At 37.2% G+C, this 25505-nt stretch overlaps 1 protein-coding gene and 1 long non-coding RNA gene across 4 annotated transcripts in view; both read right to left on the reverse strand.

Annotated features, from left to right (window-relative positions):
- LOC131539366 (integrin alpha-M-like) overlaps window positions 1-12094 on the reverse strand; it is a 40640-nt gene extending 28546 nt beyond the window's left edge. For both annotated transcript variants that reach the window (XM_058773919.1, XM_058773912.1), the window contains exons 1-5: window positions 11978-12094; window positions 5551-5665; window positions 5349-5443; window positions 5213-5271; window positions 5027-5141 (exon numbers count right to left, since the gene is read on the reverse strand). In XM_058773919.1, coding sequence (XP_058629902.1) covers window positions 5027-5141; window positions 5213-5271; window positions 5349-5443; window positions 5551-5665; window positions 11978-12011 — 418 coding nt within the window. In that variant the 5' untranslated portion in view covers window positions 12012-12094. The remainder of the gene's footprint in view (window positions 1-5026; window positions 5142-5212; window positions 5272-5348; window positions 5444-5550; window positions 5666-11977) is intronic.
- Window positions 12095-21902: 9808 nt separating this feature from the next.
- LOC131546198 (uncharacterized) lies at window positions 21903-22706 on the reverse strand. Of its 2 annotated transcripts, none has more exons than XR_009272624.1 (3): window positions 22631-22706; window positions 22470-22503; window positions 21903-21994 (listed from the first exon to the last, which is right to left on the reverse strand). It is a non-coding gene; the product is annotated as an uncharacterized LOC131546198 (long non-coding RNA). The 2 variants fall into 2 exon arrangements; XR_009272625.1 differs by lacking the exon at window positions 21903-21994 and adding an exon at window positions 22121-22319 and having other exon boundaries at window positions 22631-22700.
- Between the last annotated feature and the right edge of the window lie 2799 nt (window positions 22707-25505).

Here is a 25505-nt window from a genome sequence, read left to right on the forward strand (position 1 = left end):
GGGTTTGCATGGACTGGCTCCGTCATATATCTCCGATCTCCTGTTTCACTGTAATGCTTCCAGGGAACTTCGATCAACCAGTAGTCTTCAGTTGATTGTTCCAAGGACACGCCTGAAATTGAAAGGTGACCGTGCCTTTTCAGTGGCTGCCCCACAGCTTTGGAACAATTTGCCATTTTATATAAGATCTGCTCCAACATACGCTGATTTTAAGTCTCTTCTTTAAAACGTACTTATTTACTGTTGCATATGGTCTCAAGTAAGCACAGTGGCGTAACTGTAGTGTACTATCTGTTGCTGTGTTTTGTTTACTTTTGTATTTTGGTATATGTTTCAATTTTGTACGGCACTTTGTCCAACAGCTGTTGTTTTTAAATGTGCTTTATAAATAAATATGACTGACATATTGGAAATGGAAAAAGGATAAATTACAAATTTCATATCAACTCTTGCAGAGCAGCTTGTCTAAGTTTCAGGAAGCCGTCTCTTTGAAAAGGGCAAAGTATTTTTTCTAATTTAATTTAAAAAAATTCTCATTGTCCAAAGATTTTGTTTTCAACGTTAAGTTCAGTGCTCAACCCATCTAGACCAACTGGCCCAGATCCCAGCTTGGAGTTATGTGAGAAGTTTTGTAACTTCTTCATTAACAAGATTGCTTCTATCAGGGTGCAGATTTCTTGTAATTTATCCCAGAATTTTCAATATGGAAATACTAGCTCCTCTGTGTTTTCGAACTTTCAAGCTATTTCTCTTTTTGAGTTGTCAGACATTATTTTAAATATGAAATCAACTACTTGCTCTTGTGATGTTGTTCCATCAAAGCTGCTGAAGGATGTTCTGCCCTCTGTTTTGCCTAGCTTACTTTCTATTAGTAATGGTTCTGTACAGACAGGCATTGTCCCTTCCTGCCTTAAAAAGGCGGCAGTCCAGCCTTTACTCAAAAAAACAAACCTTGATCCCACTGAATTAAATAATTATACACTGTAAAAAAAAAAGCCTAAAATTTACAGTAAAAAAACGGCAGCTGTGGTTGCCAGAATTATACCGTAAAATATACGGTAACAACATTTTAGGTTTTACGGTTTTACCGTAAAATTTACAGTTAAATACCATAAACTGATATAATGTTAATATAACAGCCTATTGAAATACTGAAATCTGTTTTGTACCTTTGAAATACACTGATAACCACCAAATGCAGGTGGTGATGAGAAAGTCACATGATAAACCAAAGCCCATCACAAGCAGCTTTTAAATAATAACATATATAGAAGGTGCACAGTGTCATTTACACAAGCACTAAACACCATCATGGTGAGACTCATTAAACTGAAATATGCAATAAACATTAATTTAACAACATTAGATGTAACATACAACCCTAATAAACATAACTGATAAGAAAAAACTAAGAAGAAACCTAGTTATTTCAAAGAAAAAATATCAAATTCAAACAAAATTTGAAATGCAACACAGGGAATTCTGGGAACGTCAATTTACGGTTTTTCCCTGTAAATTGTACATTATTTTTCACTTCCAAGAGCGGTATTTCACCGTAAAATTGTCTGAAATGTCTATTACAGTTTTTCACCGTATATATTAGGGGAACTTACCGTTAACCATTTAACAGGTTTTTACCGTAGCTTTTTCACAGTTTTTTACCGTTAAAATCACGGCCATTATTTACAGTGTAGGCCTATTTCAAAACTGCCGTTTCTGCACAAAGTTTTGGAAAAAGTTGTATTAAACCAGATTTCCATTTATCTAAATTCAAATGATATTCTGGATCCTTTTCAGTCTGGTTTCAGAGCAAAACATAGTACTGAGTCAGCTCTTTTAAAAGTACACAGTAAAACCCCCAGTGTTAAATCAACACTCCCAGTGTATATATAATCCACACTCAGAGTGTTAAAAAAGTAACACTGAAGCAGTGTTAAAGTTAATGAGATAATTAGTTTAGTAATTGAGTGATGATTGAGCATTAATGAAGAACACCTGCTGTTAACAAACTGAATCACTGAAAGAAAGGAAACAAGAACAGAAAAAAGAGACAAGATGAGCAGAAAAACAAGAACTACAACTGACTTCAGCCACAGCCTTAGATGAAATCAACACAAGATAAAAGAAGACATTAAATCTCTCAAGATCTCAGCAGAGGATGATTAAACAACTCCACAAACAGCATCACCAGCTTCACACGTTACTAACCAGACTGACTTTAGATGTTGATGTTTTAGTTTTGTTTGAATTACCATTATCGAGGTCAGTGTTTGCTTTAGTTGGGCTCTTGACCCTTGACTTAAAATATTACAATTCCTTTGGCTGCAATAACTGCGTGTTTGTTTAGACATGTTAGTTATGGTGCTCGGGTATTGATGGTTAGACTTCTATAAAGAAATCACCAGCATTTAGTGATTTCCATAACTGATTTCATTCAGAGCATTGCCATTGATTGATTTTTTTTTTTATTCACATAAAATATAAAGGTTGATCCATCAGTTTTAAGATTAATCTGAAAGGCTTTTAAAAGTAAATTGGCACAAAAAGATTAAAACTGCATTATCATACAGACATCAAGACTCAGCGTATGAATCTCAACAATGGTGACAATCAACATATTCAGATAAACAGATCCTCTGTGAACATTACAAAACACGCTACTAAAAGCCACAACAAAATAGCAAAACAAAAGGAAATGGTAAGAATAAAAGAAAATACTAAAACAGCTGCATAATTTATTCATGTCGCATTGCAAGCTGGGAGTCATGGATTAGTTTTGATTGGTGCTCCCAGAATGCACTGCGAAATGGAGCTTTATGTTGATTGTCACCATTGTTGAGATTCATACGCTGAGTCTTGAAGTCTGTTTGATGAAGAAAAGTGCTCTTTTAACACAAAAAGTTTCAAAAGTCTCTCAGATTAAACTTGTCTGTATGTATATAATCTCAAAAACAAAATGAACTAATAAATCTACCAGTGACTACACTCCAAATTAATTCAATTATTCAAGCCACTGTGCACTGATTACATCTTTATTAATGTAACCAGCTCATGATCACACTTTCTCTTGGCTTTTTTAAATTTCGCCCTAACTAACATGTCTAAACAAACACGCAGTTATGGCAGCCTGAGTAACTGTAAAGTTTTAAGTCCAGGGACAAGAGCCCAACTAAAGCAAACACTGACCTCGAAAATGGTAATTCAAACAAAACTAAAACATCAACATCTAAAGTCAGTCTGGTTAGTAACGTGTGAAGCTGGTGATGCTGTTTGTGGAGTTGTTTAATCATCCTCTGCTGAGATCTTCAGAGATGTAATGTCTTCTTTTATCTTGTGTTGATTTCATCTAAGGCTGTGACTGAAGTCAGTTGTAGTTCTTGTATTTCTGCTCGTCTCGTCTCTTTTTTTCTGTTCTTCTTTCTCTTTCTTTCAGTGATTCAGTTTGTTAACAGCAGGTGTTCTTCATTAATGCTCAATCATCACTCAATTACTACACTAATTATCTCATTAACTTTAACACTGCTTCAGTGTTACTTTTTTAACACTCTGAGTGTGGATTATATATACACTGGGAGTGTTGATTTAACACTGGGGGTTTTACTGTGTAGTAAATGATATCTTGTTATCTGCAGACTGTGGTAACTGTACTATTCTCTTATTATTGGACCTGAGCGCTGCCTTCGATACAGTAGATCACAGCATCTTGTTAAAAAGATTAAATCTTGAGGTTGGCATTTGTGGTACTGCATTAGACTGGTTTGCATCATATCTCACAAACAGGAGTTTTTCGGTAGAAATTGGTGAATTTTCATCAAGTTCAGTTCCCATCACTTGTGGGGTACCCCAGGGCTCTATTTTGGGTCCAATTTTATTCTCCCTGTATTTGCTCCCTCTTCGTTTTATATTTGAGTCTCATAAAGTTTCATACCATATTTATGCAGATGATACTCAGCTTTATTTTCCTCTAAAATCAGGTTCTGATTCAGTGTCCTCCTCGCTGGCTTGTTTAGAGGACATCAAGAATTGGATGGAAAACAATTTTCTACAGTTGAATAAAAAAAAGACAAATGTTATGTTGTTTGGTCCTTCTCACCTTTTACAAAACTTAAGACCTAATTTGGGCCCTTTTGAAGACAACATCCATGAAAAGGTTAAAAATCTGGGAGTTATTTTTGATCCTGAATTAAAATTTGACAAACAAATGAACTCTGTAGTCAGAGCCAGTTTTTTGCAGCTTAAGGGGCTATGAAAGCTGAAAGATTTCCTCAGTTTTAACGATTTAGAGGTTGTTATTCATGCATTCATTTCAACCAGGCTGGATTACTGTAACGCTCTTTATGCTGGAATTAACCAGTTCTCACTATCACGTTTACAACTGGTACAGAATGCTGCTGCTCGCTTTTTGACAGGGACAAAAAAGAGGGAGCATATTACCCCTGTGTTGGCTTCACTTCTCTGGTTACCTGTTAAATTCAGAGTTGATTTTAAGGTTTTAGTTTTTGTTTTTAAAGCACTTCATGGTCTTGCCATTTACATTTCAGATCTTCTTCATTTTTATTCTCCTGCGAGAACACTTAGATCGTCTTCTCAGAAGTTATTGATGGTCCCAAAATCTCGTTTAAAATCCAAAGGGAACAGAGCTTTTTCAGTTCTTGGTCCTACACTCTGGAACTCTTTGCCTTTATCCATCAGATCATCCCTTACATTATCTTCTTTAAAATCATCTCTTAAAACATACTTTTTTTCTCAGGCTTTTGCTTAATATGGAATTTTTTCTGTTTGTTTCTTTTGTTTGGTGATGTTTTGTATTATTTTTGTATTTAATGATTTATATTTTATATTGTCTTAATGATTTTGTTAATTGTTATTTCTGATGTCTTTGGCTGTGCAGCACCTTGGTCAGCACTTGTTGCTTTTAAGGTGCTATATAAATAAACTTGACCTTGACCTTGACCTTAACCTTGACTGACTGACTGACTGAGATTGTTAAACTTAAGTCTTGGTTTGTGTGAGAGACTCGTCAGACCTTGGTAAGCGGCGGTGAAGTTGGAGACGGCCTGTAAGCTGCTGTTGAACTGGTAGCAAATGCCGTTCAGATAGGAGTTTCCATCACACTCACGAGGAACATACGGACTGCAGCTCTGAGAAACACACACACACACGTCATTAGCATGTCATGAAGGAGTTTGGCGATCAGAGACAGTGAACTTACAGTCAGGGCAGCAGACGACGCAGCAGCAGACATGCCGAAGAAGCGGACGCTCTCTGAACCTGTCAAAGGCCAGCAGAACATCATCAGCTCAGTATTAAAGCAGAGAAAGTCCACAGCAGTCACTGAGAGATGATACCTGGACGCTGCAGACGTTTGCAGGACTGCAGATCTGCAGAGCAGCTGTACATCTCCCCTGTTGAGTTCCCTTGTAATGGAGCTCCTACAATGATCCTGAGAAACACACACACACACACACACACACACACACACCGCACAATCAATCAGACACAGCAGACCACACCAGTGTGTGTGTGTGTGTGTGTGTGTGTGAGACTCACTGCTTCCTGCTTCCAAACTCCGTCTGATAAACGCTGTAACCAAAGAAATCTTCCGGCGTGCCGTTAAATCTCAGTGGATGTTCAGTGTCGATGTTGAAGGCTTCTGAAAGAGACGCTGGAGAAGCCAGAGACACAGTTTATTAATAACAAAATTAGTAAAAGATTGAGTCATAAGCCATTTAATGTGCATTTCACATTTAATATATAGCCTTAAACTTTGAATATATGGATTGTTGTTTTGTTTTTTGTTTTTTTACTTCATTTTGTACCTTTCAAGTGCTTGACTTTGTAAAGATGTTGAGATCTCTTCTAAAGCTTTAAAGGAGACCATTGTGAGAGTTTTAGAGTTTTTGTGTCTGGAGACAAGTGTGAGACTCAAGCAAAAATCTCCATTTGATGTTCATGTAAGCTCATTTTTATCTAGGAGAAATATTTGAGATGTTAAAGAGATCTCACTTTTGATTTTTCTTTCCTCTGGGGCAATAAAAGCGTTACCAGTAAGTTAGGTTTTGCAGATAGTGTTGACTGCACACAGTGAGGAGAATGTGAGGGCATTTAACTGTTCATGAGGTTGATGGTCGGAGGAAATAAACTCTTGTTTTTGGCTGTTCTCAGTGCTCTGCAGCAGCGGTTCAAAGAGGAAAAGCCTGGGTGTGCTCAGTTCCTGAAGGGTGGCCAGAGGAGCAACAATACTCGGAAACACATTAGAGACTATAAATAAAGAGTTAAAAGTGAACACGTGTTCAGTGTTCCCTAATCTAAATTGGGTTACACTTTATTTTAAGGTGTCCATGTTCCAGTGTAATTATACATTTAAGTACCAAGTAATATTACTTGTAATATTACAGATCATCAAAACATGCTACCTGTTTCAGATGCTGAAAAGCTAGTTCATGCATTCATGACCTCTAGACTGGACTATTGTAATGCACTGTTAGGTGGTTGTCCTGCATCTTCAATAAACAAGCTACAGATAGTCCAAAATGCAGCAGCTAAAGTCCTTACCAGGTCAAGAAAATATGATCATATTACCCCAATTTTTCCGGATCAATTACAAAATACTATTACTTGCCTATAAGGCACTAAATGGTTTATCTCCTGCGTACCTAACTAGTCTTCTACCACGCTACAATCCAACCCGCTCCCTAAGGTCGCAAAATTCTGGACTTTTGGTAGTACCTAGGATAGCAAAGTCCACTAAAGGAGGTAGAGCTTTTTCACATTTGGCACCCAAACTCTGGAATAGCCTTCCTGATAACGTTCGAGGTTCAGACACACTCTCTCTGTTTAAATCTAGATTAAAGACACATCTCTTTAGCCAAGCATTCACATAATAATCTTGTACTGCATTTATATCTAATCAAATGTACATTATAATTCTTTAGATTGGGTTGAACAAATCATTTTTGCTTGAATAGAACAGCAGCTACGCTAATTACGTCTCTATCTGTTTCTCTGATTAACATCCCGTGGTAACTAGGAATTACTGAAGCGTCAGTCTGGATCCAACCCTTAAAATGATCCGGGATGACCAAACACCTGAGAAGAGATGATGGCAACACCTCAGAGGACCACGGAGGATGCCAACCCTCAGACAACACACACAATTACCAAGTTAAGTCTGTCATAACTTAAATATATTGGGTTTCTTCTTCACATATGTATGTGTACACTGTAAAAAATTGCTGTAAAATTTACAGTAACTTACTGGCAATTTTGGTTGCCAGTAAGACTGTAATTTACAAGAGTACTGTAAATCAATAATTACAATTGTACTGTAAAAATACAGCAAACTCTTGCATGCTGTAAAATTGTTGTGATGGTGTGAACATTTGATAAACTTATTTCATTTGATTCTACTAAGAAGGAACATTTCTTAATATAAAACTGCAAACACTTAATTTATAATAGTAAAGTTATTAAAAACATGACTTTAACTCAAATCGTTGCAGTTTATCATCAGCTATAGCACACATGCATGTGGTAAAGCACTTAACAAAAAGATCATCACTGTATCAGCAACTCTACAGTTACTGTCTTTAAATAAAGCAGTAGAACATCAGTGTTTGCGGCTCATCATTGACTGAAGCACAGGCTCTACTCTCCACCACAATGGTGATCCACAAAACTAAATTAAACTAACCGATCTCTCTTGTGCAAAATAATACAGTTCAGTTAAATATTTACTCTCCTTATAGATAACATCTGCTGTTAACACGCAGAATCACTGAATGAAAGAGAAACAAGAACTACAACTGTCTTCAGCCACAGCCTTAGATGAACTCAACTGAAATACAAGACATCATTAAATCTCTGAAGATCTGATTAAACAACTCCACAAACAGCATTACCAGCTTAACACATTACAATTTGACTTTATTTCTGTCATATGTCTTTAAAAATAATTTGAGAATTAACAGAAGTTTATTTGTTTTATTGAAAACGTTTCGTTTGACCTCACCATTGTGGCACTATGTGTCAGATTTAAATATGTTGGTTTCACTTTATTTTGATGGTCCCTTTAACACATTCTATTGACTATAAGTAATGTTGCACCTACATTTCTACTGACTCTCATTAGAGTGTTAGTAGTGTATTAGTTGACTGGTAGGGTTAGGGTTAGATTAAGTTGACACGTTCTTGCAAAGTTACTTATAGTCAGTAGAATATCTGTTGGGAGACAAACACAATAAGGAGTTAGTAGATATGAAGCAGACAGTCTACTAATACTCTTATGAGAGTTTGCTGACATGTAGTTTACTTAGTGTCAACAGAATGTTCAAAAGGGACCATCAAAATAAAGTGTTAAATAACTTATTAAATTACTTAGTAATTACTGAGTGGTTAAGGTGTTTTTCACTTTAAAATAATGGTCCAGATCACTAGTTTTCCTGCAGGCTGACAAGGTAATGTTTGAGAGGGGTTAAAGTATTTTTCACTTTAAAGCTAAAGTGCTACTAAGGAACTACTAGTGATCTGGACCATTATTTTAAAGTGAAAAACATGTTAACCCCTTAGTAATTACGCACATCTAAATTAATAAGTTATGTAATGTTTTATATCTGACACATGATACAGTCATACATTTGTGTGAAGCACTAGTGATATTTTACCAGTAAGTCATTTGGAGTGGGATACATATTGAACTGACATAAAACAGAGTTCATAATTGTGAACTAATTCAATCATGAGCTTGTCAGCATCACTTCCTAATTATTAACATTTTTAAGTGAATTATCGTTTTTATTATTATTCTGTTTTTGATTGAAATAAACAGAGAACATCCATCCTTTGGTAAGAGTAGTAGTCACAATTTCAAACTGTAGCCAACTTATTTGGGGGATATCATATTCATAAATTAGTTTCCACAAAGAACCCAATTGCTCACTTTTAAGACGTTACTGTTGTGATTAGTAATTAATTGGTTATTCTTAATTAATTGGTCATAGTTCGCAAGTAGTTTGTCCTAAAATTGTTACTTACTGCTTAGTTAATCTTGTTTCTCTATTAGTTAATAGTATTAAGTTAAGTGTTAATGTAGTACTACCTATTACTTCCTGCATAGTTACTTGTTAACAACGGACCATTATTCTAAAGTGTTACCAAATAAGTTTACCAAATGTTTACACACCATCATAACAATTTTACAGCATGCAAGAGTTTGCTGTATTTTTACAGTACAATTGTAATTATTGATTTACAGTACTCTTGTAAATTTACAGTCTTACTGGAAACCAAAATTGCCAGTAAGTTACTGTAAATTTTACAGCAATTTTTTACAGTGTATATATGTGTGCATGTGTGCATATGTGTATGCATGTATGTATATATGTATATATATGTGCATAGTAGAAACTTAATTTCCTGTAAAGCTGCTTTGCAACGATTGTATCGTAAAAAGCGCTATACAAATAAACTTGAATTGAATTGAAAAATTGAATATTAATTAACTACATGTACTTACTATACAGTTTGGTTTGGGTTAGGATTAGGGTTTGGTTTAGGGTTACTTTCCTGTAATTATGCATCATTTATTGTTATTATAATAGTAAATGCATGTAACACGTGTAACAAGGACACCTTAAAATAAAGTGCTATCCCTAATACTTTTCTTAGCAGTCTGGACTGTATTTTGTAGTTTTCTGATATCGGATTTGATTCCTGAGCCGATCCAGCCTAGAAATTCATCCTTGTTCCACAAAATCAGTCAGTCAGTCTAACTCTAACCCATTATTACAGTTTTTGTTGCTCGCTTTGGTACTAATTTCACAAGTAAGGTGTACTTTTTCAATACTCTTAGTACTAATATCACAACAGATCATCAAAAGTGCACTTTTTTCAAACATTTCAGCATATTTTCAGTTGTCTTAGTACAATACACACAATCACAAAGTATCATTTTCACTACACAAAATAATTGTTTCATCAATGTTTATATCAATGTTTCATTCACAGTAACTGCTTATCATAACACTCTTACTATCAAGCGTTTCATTTGCATGTCTTCTCATTCAGTTTCATACATTTGTCTATTATTTAATCTAACTCATCTTAATGGTTAACCAGTGAATCATTTGGTGCAGCTATATATATCTATAGATATAGATTCAATAGATATAGTTTCTAAAAAACTTGTTTGCTATTTAGGGGCAATCAAATGTAATTATTTATTTATTTATTTTTGCACTAAAAGTGATTTATATTCGATGATAACCACTATTTTGTACATGTGTGTGTGTGGTTCAGGTAAACCCTATGTTATGGGAACAAAATGTTCCTAAAATATGGCAATATCTGAAATCAATTTCAGACTTTTTTTCTATAAAAAAAAAAACAAACAAAAATAAAAAATATTTTTGTAAGGGTAGGTTTAGGAGTAGGGTTAGTGTAGGGGGATAGAATATATAGTTTGTACAGTATGCTATAAAACCCATTACTCCTATGAAATGTCATCATAATGATAGGAATACCTGTGTGTGTGTGTGTGTGTGTGTGTGTGTGTGTGTGTGTGTGTGTGTGTGTGTGTGTGTGTGTGTGTGTGTGTGTGTGTGTGTGTGTGTGTGTGTGTGTGTGTACCTAATTACCCATATTTTGTGGACAAATTGTTACCCAGAAGTGAGCAAAACCTGATAAAATCACACACACACACACACACACACACACACACAAACATTTGAGCACATCCTCATTTGTAAAACTGTGTGTTTTGCAATTTGTGAACATACAGCAGGATACAAGGGAGAGACACTGATCAGAGATGTATCAGAAGAAGGGAGACAGATGGCATCAAATACAGCATTTTACATTACATTATGCCATGTGATACTGTATATAGAGGCATTACCATGGTAGAGACTGCACATTACTATAACTCATCTGAAAAGTGCAGTTTGTAGATTCAGTCATGTCATACTGCATTGACAGTAAACTCTGTCTAGCACCAAACCTTATGGCCATGTCATATCTTCATCACACCTTTTTGATCCAGTCACACACTGTACAAATACTTTTACAAACATTATGCATTTTATGCAAGCTAGGTAATGTAAGTGTAATTTCTGACATGACAATTATTGCCTCTATTACTGTAATTATTTCAGCAACAAAGGTGATTTGAAACACGTATCTTGTATTGTTTTCTATTAAATTAACTGACTGTTAAAAGTATTAAACTGAAAGAAGATCATACTGCTGTGTTTCGGTGATTAAACCAAATGTTGTCATTACATATTACACTAATCTTGTGTTTGAAACAGTGATTATGTGGACTGAAAATATGTGCAGCTGAATAAAAGCATTACATCAGGTTTTGAACGAATGACAAGCTGTGTTACAAGTGTGATCAGTTTGGATTTTTGTACTAAGAGTTTGGAAAAAGTACACCTTACTTGTGAAATTAGTACCAAAGCGAGCAACAAAAACTGTAACAACACAATCACAACCATCAACATGCTGCAACATGCTATACTGACTCTGTGTAACGCAGCTTCAGTGAGCAATGTAAACATATGTCGCTAAACATGTCTAAATATATAAAGCTGCGCGTGCTGGAGAGAGAGAGAGCCAGCTTGAGAATAAACGGTTTAAGTTTCGATATCTGTCAGAACAGAAGAGTTGCTTCAGTAGTATGAACGCTAGAATCACTCGCAGTACTGTGAACAGAGTAATAACAGAAGAGCCGCTCTACATGCAGTGTTTGTTTTACTCTGTTTACAGTCACAACACACAGCAGCGGTCAGTTCTCCAGTCTGTGGAAACACGCAGAACGGGCTCTGGCTCCAGAACAGAGACTTACTGACACATAACTTACAGCTCCGGCGCTTTCACTTCATGAAAATGTAAGAAAATATTCTTCACACACAGACACTACAAGAAAGTAGAAACATTTCTGGATGGATGATTTGTGTCTTGTGAAGAAATCTCTCACCCCACATGAAGAGAGTCCAGATGTGCGTCTCCATTCTGCTGTTTCTGTTTCTGGTCTGGATGTGCTGAACTCACTTCAGATCAGTGCCAGAACTCCTCCGCTCTGGGGCCTGAAGGGTAAGGGTTTTTTTTTTTTGTTTGTTTTTTGGTTTTTTTAACACATCAAAGAACAGGGACTTTTATTCTAGCTTCATGCAATCTTTTTTGTCAACACTTAAATGTGGGTAGGTTTTATGAAAGAAGCGGAGACATCACCACATTTTGAACAAGCTAAGAAAATTGAGTTTTTGTAAAAGACTATGTCTGGATCAGATTCAGATTAATGATCAAAACCCTGGACCCCAAAACCAGTCATAAGTGTCATTTTTTTTAAATTGAGATTTTCAAATGAAATATTTTTGACTTATACTGAACACATAAGCTTTCCATCGATGCATGGTTTGTTAGGATAGGACAATATCTGAAAACCTGGAATCTGAGGGTGTAGAAAGAAAAATCTAAATATTGAGAAACTCACCTTTTAAGTTTAAAGTTGTCCAAACTTTGCTAAATTCCTTAGCAATTCATATGACTAATCAAAAATTAGGTTAATACACGTACGGTAGGAAATTTACTAAATATCTTCATGTAACATGATCTTTACTTTAAAATCCTAATGATTTTTGGCATAAAAGACAAATGGTTGGCTATTGCTACAAATATACCTGTGCTACTTATGACTGCTTTTGTGCTGCAGAGTCACAGATATGGAACAGATTGCTTCAGAAGTAGTTGTCAGCACACAAACTGGAGAAACACAGAGGTAAGTGCACAGACAGCAGGTTTATTGAAACACAGTCCAGGTGAGTAAACTAGGGTTAGCAGGTTTCTTGGTTCTTAACTGAGTGATTAGTCCTTTCCTTGCTTTCCAGGATATCTGCGGAGACCGGGAGTACGAGGAGATGGTGGAGCACTGGAGCTGAGGAGACGATCGCGGCAGGTGAGAGTCAGGTTACTACACGTATAATGCTCAAGACCAGACAGTGACTGTGCGGGAGGAGCGCAAGGATATAGTGCTCTTGATGAGCGTGATCAATAATCAGGGGATTGGGGTCTGGTGAACGTAGTTGGCGGTGACTGTGACTCCCTGACAGTAATTAAGCATGTCATTAAATAATCCAATTTTATTAAGTGACGTGAGTGATATTTTTTGCACAGAAAACATAAATGACCACTTTATTTGCTGAAAATATTATCAATATCACATGTGTTGTGGTACTCTAGTAGTGAACACTCACTCGTTTGTGTTGTGTTGATGCAAGTCTCGTGAACACAACACAAATGTGGTTTAATGCTCTTGTGAACACAATACAGATCAATGTTTTCATGAATAAAGTTGTAAATTATGTTTTATTGTGCAAACAAAGCACTCACTTTGCTTAATAAAATTGAGGGTTAATCCACTGAAGTCACATGGAGTACTTTAACGATGTCTTTCCTACCGTTCTGAGCTTTGAATGTGTAAGTTGTGTTGGTGCCTATGTAGGGAAAGCTCTCGGATTTCATCAGAAAGATCTCCATTTGTGTTTGGAAGAGGAACGAAGTTCTTATAGGTGTGAAACAACATAAGGGTGAGTAATTAATGACAGAATTTCCATTTTTGGGTGAAATAAACCTTTAATTCATCCATGGTTCCATGTTCCAAATGGGAAAAACTGGCTAAGTATGTATTACAATATGTACTATCAGATATTGCTCACAGAAAAAGCTGCTCTAGTTACTTGCTAGCTGACAAGTTACGTAAGCTTGCTTGGCAAAAGGTAGCTACTTGTTTCGATAGACAAACTGAATTCAATTAAAATAAATATTATTGCTAATGACTGAACAGCATGTAAAGAAACTAAAAAATGAAAGCCTGTAGACTAATTATTATGTGAATGACTCAGGGTGGTTAATCCAAGGGAAACTGTCATTACAGTGTACTTTTAATGAACCTCATCTGTCAACATGATGTTGGTGAATCTCATTGGCCATTTCTTGCTCACATTAGGCCTACTATGGATGCGACCATGTATTTTGGAAGCACCCATCATTTCTGCCAGACTGTGAAAAGGAGAAACACATGGGGGAATGGAAGGCACCCATTTACTTTAAAAACTGTTTTTGGCTTGTCAAAGTAAAGCTTTAGCATAACAGATGTAATGGTTGTTACATCAAAGCAAATGTATCCAGGTCTAAAAATATATAGATGATTTAGCAACCTATAAAACTATGCAGATCATTTAGCTTTATATTAGCGTGAATTGGTAAGCTACGGTAGATATTTTTGTCTAAAATGGCAGCTATGGGGTAAAGTGAGCCAAATGTTGTGGGGTAAAATGAGTCAGCATCATAAGGCACTGTAGTTAAGTTAAATCTCTGAATTATAAACTGGTATTTTAATGTGGTATTAGTGGTTTAGTTTATCATATATACATATTATTTGTAGTTTATTTGATAGGGACAGTGTACAAGTGCATCAAATACTTCTCTGATAAGAACCAGAAGATGCTTTTCATCACATTATAATCAGATATCTTTCCGTCTTGTTGTGAACTTTTATCTTCTAAAGTTTAGGCAACTCAGAAGTGAAGACCATGGAGACTTCGGGTTGTATCTTCAGCAGGATTCTTTTATTGAGAACACAAGCTGTTGGTAGCTGTAGTCATCGAAAATCTAAACTAAAGCAGTGATATATTGTAGTTTAAATACATTTAGGGGGCAGTGCTTAGGAATGGAAACAAAGCACCTGGGTGACGATCTTAAAGCATGCAAATGAAGTATTCAGGTATAGCATCCTGCCCCATTTAACCACTCCTAATCTAATCAGCCTAACTGCCCAAAGATTGGGGCAGGGGCATCAAGAGCAATTACAAACAAAAGGCAACAGTCTCCGTCGTCTGGCTCATTTCACTTACAATAAGAGAACAGGAACTGGCAGGGACCTCTTGCTACAAACTTTGTTTAACAGAATCGTTCATCTGATGTCATCATCTTCACCATAAATGCTAAACACAATGTATATAACTTCTTCAGTTTGTATATTATTACATTGGAATCTAAATTAAACATTTAAATAAATTTGTAATCCCACAGTCTGTAGTCGCTAATGGCCAACAAACTCTCTGTTTAGTCTGTTTTTAGGAAGGTTACAACTTTGGTGTTCAACATATTGTTTCAGAAATGCAAACAATTAAATATTGAAATTTAAACTTCATTTGGTTGGTTTTATGTTGTAAAAATTAACTTTATGAAAGGAAATATGACTGTTTGTAAAAGTTTTTAAATGATTATTTATTTCACATGGGTTTGAATCAGATTTGGTCAGATGGTCATCTTACCCACTGACTCGACTCGGGTCAACCTACCCCTAACCCGGGGCAAACTGAGCCATGGGGACACTTTTTTTTTTTTTTTTTGATAAGAAGTCTTATTTTTAGAACCCTTTGTCATAGATGCATTCTGATCATTTAAGATGATAGGAATACTTTCACTAGGATAGAATAGATACTTTCATTGTACTTCATTTCCCCTTATCTTGAGGACCACATAAGTAAATAAAAATTTATAATCTTACCCCACTCTCCCATATAAATATTAGACATTTAATTTACATTTAAATTTAGTCATTTAGCAGACGCTTTTATCCAAATGAGGACAATGGAAGCAATCAAAACCGACAAAAGAGCAATGATACACAAGTGCTATAACAAGTCTCAGTTAGCTTAACGCAGAACACGTAGCAAGGTTTGTTGTTTTATTATATAATAAATAAAAAGAAAACAGAGCAAGCTAGTGTTAGAGGCTTTATTTTGCTTTTGTTAATTTAATATTTTACAGCATAAATCTATATTATATACTAATAAACAACTCATTTAGAACATTTATATTATTTTTTAATTATGTATTGGCCTACTATTAATATGGTTTCAATAAAATATGATGTGTTATAGATTACTAGTATCAAGACAAGTGATTATAATGGGAAATATACTTAATTACAATAATTAAAGTGTGACAAACTGCTAGATATTCTATATGATGACTGACCTGCTGGAGCTTTGAATCCATGTTTGTGATGCTGAACTGCTTTAGCTGCCTCCCTTCACTCTTTCTCTCTCTGTCTCCGTCTTCTTTTGTGTGAAGACGTATTTATTTATTTATTTATTTTTGGTCTACAAAGTGTGCCAACAACAGCGAATTCTGTGTTATTTATATTAGATCTGATTGGGTACGATAATTTGATTAGACATTCTAATTCTAAGAACGTGGATATTTTGTTGTTATCACTGATAGAAGACCGAGAGCCAATCATCACGACAGAAATCTAAAACCCAATGGTGGGTTTGGTGAGAGGGGCAGTGGCCCTGGGTTTCTGTATTCTACAGATGTAGGAGCTGTTGCGTGTAAACCTCACTCCCCTGACCTCAAGAGACGCTCTAGCGATTGATGCTAGAGACCGAGGTTCGAATCATATAATCATACACAGAGCCCTTTAACAGCTAAATAATCACATTTTCAGGAGTTAACCTTTACTGTTGACAGTGAAACAGCTTGAACCATCCTCTTGAGTAGGATGAGGTGGTATGACAATAGTTTCACAGGAATGCTTAATTTTTGACGTTTATGAAGAAACCATAAAGAGACATGAAAAAATAAAGTGTAGAAATGCTTGATGGTATAAACAGAAATGAGAAGAAATATGGATAAGTATATTTTGTATATACTGTCTAGTGTTAGGGTTAAAGATTATGTTGTTTATAAGTTGTTCGAGGAGGGGGAATCACTTACCGTATTGACCCGAATATAAGACGATGTTTTTTCCTTGGAAATACATCTGAAAAAACGCATTCGTCTAATATTCAGGGTCTAGACTTTGACATGTCAATAATACACCCACAACAATAGGTGGCGCCAAAAACGCATAAAACGAGTGTGCCATGAAATATGTAATGTAATGTGTGTTGTAAAGATCGCGAATTAAAACAAATGAAAAAGAAAAGCTTACAGCAGCATGATCGTGACTGTCATGTTAGCCTGATGGGACCAAACTTCCTCTGTAAGTGATTTTAAAACATAAGACAGTACCCAGATTTGAAGACTACAATAAGATTTCACGTCTACTGATAATAACATTTTGGTAGGCTACTATGAGTTGGATAGCCTAATTGTTCTATAATTCAGATGGGCTACCTGTTATTTCAATGGTATATCAAAATTTTCCAAGGTCATTGTTGATACATTTTACCAGTATTTACCATACTTTCAAAACAAAAATTAGAATTGGAAAAATATGCAATATGAAAATAATTTAAGAATAAATGTGTTTTACAGAGAGAGAAAAAAAAAAAAAGATTTGGTTTCCATAAAGCCTTTTTCCAACAGGTATATCTGGAAAAAGGGGGGTCGTCTTATAATCAGGGTCGTCTTATATTCGGGACAATACAGTATTTTTCTCTTGTATGTATCTAAATGTGATGGCACTGTCTCTTGCACTTGATTGCTTGAAAATATTGTTTCCATTTTTGTATTTTCAAATTACACATGACTTGTATTTTAATTAAATACATTTCTCACACCAGTATTTTGTATTTTAAATACATTTGATGAGTGTCACGGGCGTGTGGTTGTGGCGTAAAAAAAATGAATATAAATAAAAAGACGGGAGAACGAAACGGCTTCAACGCACTTTCCCCATTTATTACATCAATAATGGACAAACACAAAGGGAGAACTGAGGACTTTTAAAGGAGAGAGAACAAAAGAGCAAACAACGTAATTAAACTCAGGTGGGGACAATGACCGATGATTAACTAATGAGGACAGGAACTAAACCAAATAAGGACAAAGGGGATTCCCGATAGGCAGACACGTAACAGTACCTCCCCCTCCCGGAAGGCGCGTCCCGCGCCATAACAGTACCAACTGGGAGGGGGGGTGGGCGCCCTGGACGCCGGTGCAGGACGGGGATACTGAGGAGGCATCCAGGGCGGAACAGGAGACCCTTGGAGACCATGGCGGATCTGGGGATTCCGGCGACCATGGCGGGTCAGGAGGCTCGGAAGGCCATGGCGGATCCAGGGACTTGGGAGGCCATGGCGGAGCAGGGAGCTTGGGAGGCCATGACGGAGCAGGGAGCTTGAGGAGCCATGGCGGATCCGGGAACTCGGGAGGCCAGGGTGGATCCGGGAGTTTGGGCGCCCAAGACGGAGCAAGGTTCACAGGGGAATAGCCCCCCCAAAAAAAATTTTTAAAGGAGAATTTAGGGGTTCTTTGTCTTTGCGCAGACTCTTGGATGCGCTCGGACAGCGCAGAGCTAGGGAGGCGCCTTCGTGGCGCAGGCACAGGGGGGCGCTCTTGAAGCGCTGACTCTTGGGTGCGCTCGGGCAGTGCTGATACTTGGATGCGCTCTGGAAGCGCGGAGACAGGGAGACGCCTTCGTGGCGCAGGCACAGGGGGGGTGCTCATGAAGCGCGGAGCTGGACGGGACCAGCGGAGGCACAGACGAGCTGGACGGGACCAGCGGGCTTGCCATACTTCTTGGCGGGCTTGCCGTATTCCGTGTCCGCGGGCTTGCGGTGGCCGCGAACAGCGGCGTGCTTTTCCCCGCTGACGGCGGGCTAGGGGGAGCTGCGGGTGGCAGCGGACTTGCGTTGGCCGCGGACGGCGGCAGGAATTCCTGGGCCGCGGACGGCGGCTGGTGAGGAGGAGTCGGGGATGATGGCTGTCGAGGGAGAGCCGAGGCTGACGAGTTGGTTCCGGCTCGGGCCCGGACGCTTCCCAGACACCGAAGAATGGCCTCTCTCCAACACAATCCCGTGGTGTCTGGGAGGTCCACGGGAACGCTGGAAAGTGGCCCCGAGCCGGAACATCTCAATGATGGTGGCGTCCTGCAACGTTGTTGCCGCGGCGAGCTCACAGAACTCCCAGGTGTAAGTGAAGAAGGGAAGATTCCGGAGGGTTAGAGAAGGGTCTGTCTGCAGACTGCAAGAGAGGGGCGTAACTGGAAGGAGGCGTAACTTGAAGAAAGGGGCGTAACTTGAAGTTGTCCAAATCACACAGAACCACGCGAGATGTCAAAACGAGATGTTGTCGGGCTGCGTCCGAAACCACATACTTTCTTCAATAAGTACTTACTTAACGAGCGCTAAAAGAGTACATACTCTACAGCCCGAATGCGTTAAGTATGAATGCGATTCGGATATCATCCGCTATGTTGACGTTATCATGTGACCTAAGACGTTATACAACCTGATCTCACAGAATTCCGTGTAATGTTCACGGACTTAATTAACCCCGAATCTGTGGTGGCATCATGTTGCGTTATAACAAGCGCAACAAAAGATATGAGTGACAGGTTTAATTCATCTATCTCTAAGTATCTTGATACTGATGAAATTTGCTCATTTTGTGGTCTTGTTGAAGAAACAGCTGCCCTTTTATTTTGTGATTGTAGTAGTCAATACATTTTGTGTTGCTTTAAGTTCTTATATCTGTAACTCCACTAATGTGATCCACAGTTTTATCCTTAAAGCATTTTTTATTTTATTTTTTATTACAAAAACCCAAAATTGTTATCTCTTGAATATTTTGTTAATTATTTTATCATCCACAAGCAAAAGTGGCTTAAATCTCCTGTTTTCTTCTTTTTCTTGTTGAATTTAACTTTCTTTTTTCATCGCTCAGGCTTCTAAAAAAAAGCATCATGATGAATTATTCAAAGATATTTAACCTCGTCACTGTGCTTTTTTTCTGTGTATATTATCTCATACTATGATAAACACATTAAATTTTTGTTTACCGTTTTATGCCATTTATGATTGTTCATTGTTAGATACAACCATCTTTCCCTGATCTTTTATGTAATAAGTTCGGCAATAATAATAATAATAAAAAAGAGGGACAGGTGCACTATCACCTCATAGCATCACTAACTCAACTATCTAGTACGGTTTTCCTCAGCGTTTGAAATGTCAGCACAAAGGATATGTCGGGCAGCTGCTCGAAGATCTCGCCTTTGGAGAAGACTGTTGATTTTATACTCTAAAAATGTAAGTATTTCTACTTAAAAATTAAGATTACCCCAGAATGAATTGCATCGTTTGCCCACCCCAACACTTGCACGCAATAATAATGATAAGTGCTAACCAATAATTACTACTTTTTTTTTTTTACTTAAAATGACAAACAAGTAAAACAAGCAAAATGTAGTTTTTGTCATGACATGGCTATACATGAATATACACTAGTTCAACAAATGCAGTCGATGTGAATGCATCAATTTTCAGTCAAGCAATTAATACATGAATTAATAAAATATATTTTATTTAATGACAACAAGAAACATGAATAAATGAGTAAAAGAATGAATAAAAGGAAGCATCACAATAAATACATACAATATACAAGTCAACAACAGATGAAACAAAGCTTCATTCAAACGTATTGTTCTAACAATCATGTATTTACAGACGGTTAGCCCACATCCTTCTGCCCAGGCCCGTAGCCAGCTATGAGGTCACCGAGGTCCGAACCTCTGTAAATTTTTCATGTTCAAAAATAAAATTTGTTCTCTGAATGACCAATTTGCTATTAAACTCCTCATATGTCTGTATGTATAATTCAGTTTAGACAGTTTGCAAGAATGTTTAGCGTCCGTGGTATGAAAATGATCGCTGCGGGATGCTGGCGGAGTGAACGAGGCTTGAGAGAGTTGCGAGTGAGGACGCGAGCGCAGTCTCCGTGTTGCCAAATCCAGCTAATATGCACATTTTTGACTTGTCTTTCCCACTTAATTTGACACTTTAGAAAGTTAATAATGTAGGACCTTGCGGTTTAGGGTCAGCGATATCTTTATCTTATCTTATTTGCAAAAGATTTGTAATATATTCAGTTTATTTTTATTTACTGATGGGCTTTTGCTCATCTTAATAGCAATATCTGGCAACACTGCATCGCCGTAATCACCAGTAATCAAAAAGCCCATTTCTGACATTCGATAAGGAAGCATAAAAATAAAAATAAAAAATTCATATCTGTCAGAAACGTTATCAACGCTGTCAAAAACAGTAGCATTTAACACTAGTGCAGAGATCTTTAGAAAAAGTAGGTTAAAGAATAAAATGAAATATGCAAACACTATGAAGAAGTATATGCCAAGTCATTCATAGTAGTTAAATTTTCACAAATCATGCTATAAACATTTATAAGAGCACTAGACAAAGTTATCAGCTACACCGCAATGGTTATAAATAAAAACTATAACAGTATTGTTGCATGTATAATAAACAACTGATAAAATTATCCACCCCATAACTATAGAAATGTATTAACAAATTTTGATGCAATAAATAGGGTATGATTTAAAAATTAAAATCCCTCCAAAACAGAGAAAACTTCTTTCTTTCACAAAAATTTCTGTCTATTTTAAAGTGTTAATAGTGTATAATGAGTTGTATATATAGGGGTTATTATAGCACAATTCTATAATAAGAGGTTATTATAGCATCCAATCTCCCCCAACCATCCCCCCATCCGGACCTCACAAATTTTCAAAGCCTGGCTACGGCCATGCTTCTGCCATCTCAACACAGCTGAGCCAGTTCTGCAGCTGCGCTGTGCTTCACAATCTTGCTCTTCTCAATGGGGACATCGTTGACCCAGAGGATGAGGAAGACCATGATGATGCCCCCTGAACCACACAACCTTGAGGCAAGAGCAGGAGAACATCTGGCTGCTGCTGTGCCTGCTCCCCATGAGCACGACTACCTGTAAAACATTTAAACAGAGTTAAACATTTACCATTCATGTTGTCAGCTTTCCATTTCTTGACAAATTTCATTTCATGTTTATAATTACATGCATTTTTTGTTGTTGTAGCTTTATTACTTTTGTAGTTGGCTAAACCACTGAACTGGTGAGCAGAAGGTTGCTGGTTCGTCACTGGTGTGTCCTTCAGCAAGGCTCTTTTCTCCAGGTTGATCCAGGGGGTTGTAGGTCCCTGTAATAAGAGCACTGTAAATCACTTTGGATAAAAGTTTCATGACTATTTTTGATGATGCTTTTGAAGCTTCTAAAAGTCAGCCTTCATTGTATGAACAGAAACCAGCAGAACAAACTTGACCAATATCACATCCTCAGTGTCTTTTGGTCTTTCTCTAGATGCTCTCGCTAGCTCTGAGCTCACTGATGATGAAGAGACCACAGCAGCATCTGGTTCAGATGAGGCAGTAAGGTCAGGTGCAGTGATGGAGCGTCTCATTCATGGCACTGGACCATTTCCAGGATGCTGCTGTGGACTCTCCATCCTCAGCGCTCACAGCAGTCTGCAGATATTTCAGATCATACAAAAACGCCCAAACATAATACAAAAGCAGTCATTTTAACAGCACAATGTCACCTGATCTCTGTATTAGAAGTACTTATTTTATCCTTTTTTTAAGGTTTTCCCTTTTTTTCACAAATGTCACTGTCACCTTGCCTTGCAGGTCCTGCTCCACCACAGAAGATCTGCAGCAAATGCACAAGAATCAAGAATCAGAAAAGTGCTGTAATAGTTGTTTGAAATTACAATAATTAAAATAAACTACAACTTAAGATTTAAAAGATGTTTAATTCATTTCAGTAGTGTACTCACTGAGAGGCTTTGATGGCAGCATTCCTTCATCAGACACTCTTCACCGGATAAACACTCGTGTGTCTCTTCTGTCCCTGTAACATCAGACAAGAGTCAGTCAGCTCTGTGATTTATCTGCTCAATACTGCATTTACATGTTGAGGTAGTTGCTGATGTAACTCCCTTTTTATCCAACACAAATGTTCTTTAAATTATCAATATTACTAATGCATAAATAAAATAGATAACTTATGTTCAGTTACTTTATGTAGATTTGTTTGTTTACATGACTTACATTCATCTAAAGCAGTGTTGACAACAGTGAATTCTACATAATAACACATACATCTCTCACTCAGATGCCTGTTTCATGTGTATTAGTACGATCCCTCTGAATCACCTCGTGTCACATCTGTACTCTAGTTCACTGATTGATTATTGTAATGTAACATGAAGTAAATGCTGGACTTGAGGGAAACTGCAGATGTTTGTTTGACTCTCTGACCTTGTAGATGATGTTGAGAGGTTTTGGACCTCTGTCCTCCAGAGAGAAGTTCAGATACATCACAGAGTCTTCAGCCGCTCTGACAAACAGTAACAGATGGTTTAGTAATAGATTTTGTTTTTTTATTATATTATTGTCTTAGATTGATCATACTGTAGCTGTAACTTCTGATAAAACTAATGCAGTGCTGTTTTTTGTCATCAATAAAGCCATTAAAATAGAAACTGCAAGAGAGTTAGTTAGTTAGTTAGTTAGTTAGTTAGTTAGTTAGTGAAAGGATGAACATAGCAAGACATGTCCACCAGGGGCCTGTACCATGAAGCCGGATTAGCTGGCTAGCCAGGTAAGTTTCAGTTTAGTTTGCACCAATCCTGGGTTTTAGGTACCATGAAAGTGGCTTGGCTTTTAGCTACGTTCATTACCATAGTAACTTACACTGCACAGCTAACCTGCTCCGGGGCAGGTTATGTTCTGAGTTAGAGATCGCAAACTGAAATTGGACCAATCGGATGTGAGCAAAGTGACACACGTCTGACACAAACAAAAGTCACTCCCCCAGTTTCTCTTCCTACAAATTAAAGGTCACTATGAAGTACCTTAAAAAACAACAACAACAACAATAACAAAATTGTCTGGCTTTATATGATAATTACAATTTACATATGATTTATATAATTTTAATATGATTTATATTATTATTACTCCATTACACAAGCACTTTTAGTTTAACAATTATTATAAAGCATTTATTTTAAATTAATATTAATATATACAGATCATATGTAATATAAATAAGTGGTAGAATCAATAGATAACACTTTAAAAATGGTTACATGTGACCTTACATGTTTGAGTCTCTATCGTAACTATATAAACTAACTTTACAAGTTTCACTTGTGACTGCACTGATAGAGCAAGATAATTTCCTTTATTTGTCCTCTTTCATAGACAAGTAATTCAGTGAAAATGCGTTTAAATTCCTCATATTCTTTAATCTCTTAACCTTTAACAAAAGAGTTTTGTATCTCGCTGACTCTCTCGCGAGAAGTGAATCACACTTGATCTGTGTTGTGATTGGCTGTTCGCCGCTGATGTCACACATTCATGTGCACGTGCTCCATTAACTCAGGATCAAGCCTGAGTTGACAGAGAAAGTTGATGATCAGCTTCATGGTACCAACAAAGCCAGATTGGAGTGGTTTGCATTTGTCAAGTCAAAACTTATCCTATAACTCTGAATTTGTTCATCTGCCATCATGGTACAGGCCCCAGGTGTGTCCATGAGGGTGTCTACACTGATTGCATCAAACACATTACTCGCATCAGGTGTAGACATGGTGTTAGGTTTTAGTTTCAATCATCCAGAGGTGAAGAGCAGATCAAACTGAAACAGAAGAGTTTGAGAAATGACTCAGACTGATCGCCAGATCAACGGCGAACTGCACCTACTCCTCACCACCATATCACTCATGTTTCCATTGTTATCACTGTGAACAAACATGCAGAATTTACTCACAAATTAACATGAAGTGCAGTAAAGTCATTCATCTTAACCTTCACAACATGGATCGTAAACCCAGATCTCTGATTATTAGGGGTTCCAGCATGAAGCACCGAAACCCTGCTGTAATTTTAAGGATTATTATTATTATTATTATTATTATTCTGCTGTAAAACAGATCGTACAGACAAAATTGTAAGGCCTAGAGACTTGAAATTTGGCCAGATGGTAGGTCTCAATTTGAGGAGAGATTGGCAAAGACTCCCCCAGTCAGCCAGTAGGGGGCACTACAGTGATTGAACATCTGAAAGCGCTCATAACGTTTGTTGCAGACTCAAGTGTATCACTGGAATCACTGGCTCAAGATGAACAAAATGGCTATCCGATTTCATTTATGTCATGAAAATCTTTCCACCATTTTGAATTTTTACACAAAACAGACTTTTGTGAACTAGTCCTACGTTTTTCACCCAACCGGAACCAAAACAAGGCAGGAACGTTCTCTGGAGTCTTATTAGCAAAAGTTGTCAAAACTGAGTTGAAGTTCCGTTGTTGGTCAGAACAGGACACAAAAACACTCAAAAGTGGGTCAGGCCCTTTTACTGAAATGGCTTAATGGTGTGTTCACACCAGACTCGAAGCGAATACGTGCATCGCATCACTCACTCTAGATTACTCACGGGATGTTTTTCGTGTCACTCGTGCAAATAAAAACATAGCGCGATCAACCATGGTGGAGATAGCTACAATCGCTGTTTTGTACCTGTTGTGAAAGTCCCAAATACGATGAAAAGCCAAACGCCGACGTGGAGACATATGATAGATCTCCTCAACTTTGCCTCTAGAACCACTGCTGCCAATTAAACCATTCATTAAATATTTGATATCAT

This window comes from Onychostoma macrolepis, chromosome 01 (assembly GCF_012432095.1).
Source record: "Onychostoma macrolepis isolate SWU-2019 chromosome 01, ASM1243209v1, whole genome shotgun sequence".
In the NCBI taxonomy this organism is placed as follows: Eukaryota; Metazoa; Chordata; class Actinopteri; order Cypriniformes; family Cyprinidae; genus Onychostoma; species Onychostoma macrolepis.